Here is a 6,000-nt window from a genome sequence, read left to right as displayed (position 1 = left end):
ACTGGAGTGCCTGGAAGAGAATTTGTAAAATCACTCTGGGACCCTCTGGTCATGGCAGAGGTGATGGACAGGGAGGACTTTGAGGAGGATGGCCGGTGTATCTCGTGTCTATCAGTTCTCACCATGTCAACATCCTCCAACATGGAGCCCACGATGGAACGAGTCAAGAGGCCTTTCTCTGAAGTGCTCATCCTCTCTGACATAGACACTCTCCTCTGGATTGTCATCAGAGTCTGACTAATTAAGGCTTTGGAATAATTTACCATGCTGGTCTGGCTGCCTTCATGTTCACTGTAAGTCATTTTTGTAGAAGTAGCTGTTCTGCATATGGATTCGGCATGTTTGGGGGCCTCAACCACATTGTCTAGGAGGACCGGTTGTTGCTGGGCAAAAAAATCCTTGACCTTGGTGAACACATTGTTGAACAGGTTAACAGTGCCTGGCCAAATGATCTTTCCTTTCACATTGGCCCCGTTGTGAACACTGACAGGAAGGGTTGAAGCTGACAGGGATCTCTCTAACTGGCCAGACACTGAAGCATCAGACATTTTAGTCATCTGGGTGAAGCTACTAACGTCTTTAGTGATGCTTCTGACGATGTTGGATGCTGCAGAATTGGTGTGCAGAGAAGAGGTGAATAAAGATGGAGTTCCACTCTTCTGAAGGATTTTGACATCTCTATCATCACCATCATTACTGGACTCTGCACAAATGTCTGCACTTCTACCATCAAGGCTGGTATTTACAATACCAATTAACCCTGATTGAAGGATCCCACCAGCCATATGTGAGGCTTTAGTTTGAAATGCATCAGTACATAGTTTGTCAAAGGCTGTGGATTTAAGACTTCTAGAGGATGCCTCCTCCTCATCATTGTTGATCTCACCATGCAAATTGTCCTGTGTATTGACAGCATAGTCATCAACAGATAAATATGATTTGGAGGCGGCAAGGACGTCAATCTGAGAAACAACGGCATCCAAAAGCTTGGACAGGTCTTCTTTATCTCCTTTTAGGCTAGAGAGGCATTCCTCCATGGATTCCTCAGAGTGATACACAGTGAGGATCTGACTAATGACCTCCTTGGTACAGGTTTGAAGGTCCGCTTGGATTTCAAGAGAATCCCTATTACAAGTCACCTGAGAATCTAAACTTTCACTAGGAGCCTGTTTGAGAGTCTCATCATGTATTGGTGTAACACCACCGATGACCTTTACAGAGTCTTGGCAGGAAGTGAGAAAACGCCTCAGCATTTCTCGAAATCTATGATATATAATACGAGCAGCAGAAAGGGTGCTCACTTTTGAAATTCTGAGAATTTCAGATTCATGTGCCTGCATGGACTGAACAATAGTCTCCACATCTGTTACAAAAGTGTCCAGTAATTTAGATGCTTCAGAGTCTCCCAGTAAGCTGTTTGTAAAGGGGTTGACAGATCTCAGAGCTTCACTCACTGCCTTTCTAGCCTTTGTCTGGAAAGACACACTGGAGAGTTTCGTCATATTTATAACTGGAAGACTCTGGGTAGATTCACTGTTGGTGGTGCTGTCCTGCAGACCAAGTGGAAAAGTGAGATGGGAGAGACATTGTTCACTGTCTAACAACTCAGATGGTGAGGCGGAACAAGAACTGGTGAAATCATTCAAGTCAGACATGATGCCATCCACAAATAGAATGGCCTCCAGAGACTCTTCAGAATCACACTCTCCAACAGAAGATGAGAACTTCTCCATCACCTCAGTCTTATACAAGACTAGAACCTGGCTGGCAATCGCTTTTGTGGTGTCAAGGAGGACTTGGTCTTGCAAATACTTTTTGAGAGCCAAGAGAGGTTTTGGGGTCTCACTTTGTCCTTTTTGTTCATTCATAGATGAGGGGGTTATTAAAAGTGGTTTACAAAAAATGGAGTCTGATGTGTCAGCCTCACCATTACTGGAATGACCGACGTCCAGGCACAAAGTTGGAACCATTGTGAAAGAATATTTTGTGCTCTCCACAAATGTACTTGCGAGATCCCTTTTTTCTGGACAGGTAAGAAGCCTCTTCAGCGTATTTTTCATGTCATAGTAACAACCAACAGTGTAAGACCAGATCTTACTTTGATGGTTTTCAAGAAGGATCTGCTCACGCTGTGCAGGGGAGCAGGATGCCTTGATAGACTGGGTAAGATTGTCCATGTCTGAAACAAAGGTACTTACCAACTCAGAAGCCTCAGGGTCAATCATAAGGTCTCTGATCTCACCTATCCTAGGAGTTGGACTAGATGATGTAGTGCCAGAACAACATGATGTACAACCCCTGAATCTTTTAACGATCTCCCGGATCGATTCAATGGCCTTGGTCTGAAACTCCTCAGTGAGTAGTCTGTCCATACTTTGTGTTGACAGACGAAGACTAGATTTGGCACCTTTGATATTTAGGTTGCTCTCTCCTTGTTTTAGCATCTCCTCGGGACTTTTACAAGCTTCAAGCATCTTCATGTGGTCAGCAACAACACAAAGCAGTTCCCTCTTGTCGGGTTCATTTTCCTCCTTGTTGCTGAAGTTCAAAACAGTGCCACTGAGGGCTGTCATGACCTGTCCTGTTAAATGTGTCATATCCACCTCAACACCATCCTCTATGAGAACAACACTCTGCTCAACACTCTTCCCATTAATGTACATCTGAAGTATGTTGGAAATGCCAGACACCATCTCCTCAACCACCTTGGTGCTGGAGACACCACCACTGGCAAAAATGACAGGGGACATTCGCCCAGAGATGGGAGTTTGGATGGCCACAGAGATTATGGAATTGACCTTCTTTGACACTTCTCCAACAATAACCCGGGATAGACTTTGAGTGTCTACCTGGCCCTCTCTTTGGATACAGAGGACATTGTTCAGTGACTTTTTGAAGGAATCCTGGACACCAGTGAGGAGACTGTCCTCAGTGATCCCAAAAAAGTCACTGAGTGGCTCAGATGAAATAGACTCACCATCTCCCTGAGTATTTGGCAACACTGTCTGAGACCTTTGAGAATACAAAGCAAACAATACAGCATTCCATAATCAATAGTAGACACGGTAGTCACATCAATGCATAATTCAGTAATCAATTAAATTGGTCATTAAGAGTAAACTGTTACACAGATAACAAAACATATTTTCACAAAATGAGTTATGAATAGTTAGGTGAAACCGGTTACTTTAGGAATGACTGAACATACCCATTACGAGAGGAGCTTGATTTGGCCGTGCAAGACCTTGAGGATTTGCTGCTGCCTCTCTTGCGAACCTTCAGGTTTGTGCTAGAGGATCTCTCTGATTCTGTCAGAGACTTGCCGGATACTGGAGACACATGGCTGTATATCCGTACAAAACGGAAAATTGCAGGGATGATGACCTCCAGGATGGCCTCAGATACAAACCGCACAATCTGCAGGCACATCTCTGCAAGCAATGCCCTCATCACCTGTAGGACCGAAACAGTGTAGGTAGATTACTCATAACCGGGCTCTGAAACCAAGCTCCTCAAAGAGATACCAACAATCTCACATATGTTCATGAGAATCATGAAAGTGGCATACATTGGAAAGCATGAAAAGCAGTAGGCTACTAAAAAGCTCTTTGTATATAACTGTTTGTGATAATGTGGATGATACTGAAGATAGATAAAAGGCTTGTATCTAATTTTCTTGAAACATCTATTTATATATCTATGAATCATTTTCAAGGTTAAGGGACTTACAGGGTCCATCCTGCCAATGCTTAACTGCCTCCATTGCCTACAGGAGATAATTAGATGTTTTTAGCACCAAAAGGCACACCAACACACATACAATTTATAAAATCCTCCAGATGACATTGCATTCAAATACTACAATAGAAGTTTGGACATACTCTTCAGTAAGTTTTTCCAGAAACCGGATGATAATCGGGTTGAAAGCATCCGGATCGATTGGCGGGAGGTCAAGAGCCCTGGTCTGACAGGCCCTGGAGACACACTCACTTAGGATCTTTTCATTAGATTGTCCCTGGTGAGATGTCCCCTGAACTGCCATCCCAGAGAATTCCACAGATGTAGAGGGACATGTGTGCAAAGCAGCATTCACCAAGGTAAAGAAGTCAGAAAACATGTATCATTCTAAGGCAAGTATGTATTACCTCTGCTCAATAGATGTCCATACTAAATCACATTTACATGCAAAAGGATTACATTCAGTGAAATTAGAGTTTAATTTATGACCTGCATCTGTATCAGTGATCTGCTCCACTTTGTTTCTCTTGGTCCTCTTGGTCTAAAAAAACAATACAGTCAATGATATACACGTAGATACTGTATGAAGCCATTCCAATACAGCCCTTTGAGTAGAGCAAGGGTAAGAATGATTATAGGGCTGTCCCTGACGAAATCAATTATTTATAGACCGAGAGACTTCCTGTTCTAATGTTAAAATGTATTTTTCCATATCAGACACACCCTATGTGTTTGAATACAATCACCTACATAGGCACTGAGCTTGTCTGATGCTTTAAGCCCACTGTTTGAATAAATAATTAAGACACACAAATGACTCAAGAAAGAGCCCGATGGTGACACTGTATTATTACAGCATAGCAAAGATTAAAAACAGCCGAATCTGTGAAATTGCTTAATTCAACATTTTGGCGGTTCATGAGGCTTGGTGCTCACAGAATCAGTAGGCTATTAAACAAATACTCAAACAGGCAACAGAAGCTATATCTGTCTTACTCCTGTATATATGTATACAGTACCAGTCAAAGGTTTGGACACACCTACTCATTCAAGGCTTTTTTTTATTTTTACTATTTTCTACATTGTAAAATAGTAGTGAAGACATCAAAACTATGAAATAACACATATGGAATCATGTAGGTACCAAAAAGTGTGAAACAAATCTAAATATATTTTATATTTGAGATTCTTCAAAGTAGCCATCCTTTGCCTTGATGGCAGCTTTGCACACTCTTGGCATTCTCTCAACCAGCTTCACCTGGAATGCTTTTCCAACAGTCTTGATGAGTTCCCACATATGCTGAGAACTTATTGGCTGCTTTTCCTTCACTCTGCTGTCCAATTCATCCCAAAACATCTCAATTGGGTTGAGGTTGGGTGATTGTGGATGTCAGGTCATCTGATGCAGCCCTCCATCACTCTCCTTCTTGGTCAAATAGCCCTTACACAGCCTGGAGATGTGTTGGGTAATTGTCCTGTTGAAAAACAAATGATAGTCCCACTAAACGCAAACCTGATGGGATGGCGTAACACTGCAGAAAACTATGGTAACCATGTTGGTTAAGTGTGCCCTGAATTCTAAATAAATCACAGACAGTGTCACCAACAAAGCACCCCCCACATTATCACACCTCCTCCATGCTTCATGGTGGGAACCACACATGCGGAGATCATCTGTACACCTACTCTCACAAAGACATTGTTGGAATTTGGACTTATCAGACCAAAGGACAGATTTCCACCAGTCTAATGTCCATTGCTCGTGTTTATTGGCCCAAGCAAGTCTCTTCTTCTTATTGGTGTCCTTTAGTAGTGCTTTCTTCGCAGCAATTTGACCATGAAGGCCTGATTCACGCAGTCTCCTCTGAATAGTTGATGTTGAGATGTGTCTGTGACTTGAATTCTGTGAAGCATTTATTTGGGCTGCAATGTGAGGTGCAGTTCACTCTGATGAACCTATCCTCTGCAGCCGAGTTAACTCTGGGTCTTCCTTTCCTGTGGCGGTCCTCATGAGAGCCAGTTTCATCATAGCGCTTGATGGTTTTTGCACTTGATGAAACGTTCAAAGTTCTTGAAATTTTCCGGATTGAATGACCTTCATGTCTTAAAGTAATGACGGACTGTTGTTTGTCTTTGCTTATTTGAGCTGTTCTTGCCATAATATGGACTTGGTCTTTTACCAAATAGGGCTATCTTCTGTATACCAACCCTACCTTGTCACAACACAACTGATCAAATGCTCACTGGCTCAAATGCATTAAG

The 6,000-nt window shown here is 42.5% G+C and overlaps 1 protein-coding gene across 1 annotated transcript in view; it reads right to left on the bottom strand.

Moving 5' to 3' along the window:
- Positions 1–34: 34 nt before the first annotated feature.
- LOC135553204 (uncharacterized) overlaps positions 35–6,000 on the bottom strand; it is a gene marked incomplete at its 3' end in the record, with an annotated part of 39,038 nt that continues 33,072 nt past the window's right edge. Inside the window, exons 4-8 of the mRNA XM_064985378.1 lie at positions 4,228–4,279; positions 3,882–4,035; positions 3,730–3,766; positions 3,209–3,453; positions 35–3,012 (exon numbers count right to left, since the gene is read on the bottom strand). Of these exons, the coding sequence (XP_064841450.1) occupies positions 35–3,012; positions 3,209–3,453; positions 3,730–3,766; positions 3,882–4,035; positions 4,228–4,279 (3,466 nt within the window). The remainder of the gene's footprint in view (positions 3,013–3,208; positions 3,454–3,729; positions 3,767–3,881; positions 4,036–4,227; positions 4,280–6,000) is intronic.

Source organism: Oncorhynchus masou, chromosome 2, assembly GCF_036934945.1.
Source record: "Oncorhynchus masou masou isolate Uvic2021 chromosome 2, UVic_Omas_1.1, whole genome shotgun sequence".
NCBI lineage: Eukaryota > Metazoa > Chordata > Actinopteri > Salmoniformes > Salmonidae > Oncorhynchus > Oncorhynchus masou.
Note: the sequence above shows the minus strand (reverse complement) of the source record. Positions and strands in the feature narration are given on the sequence as shown.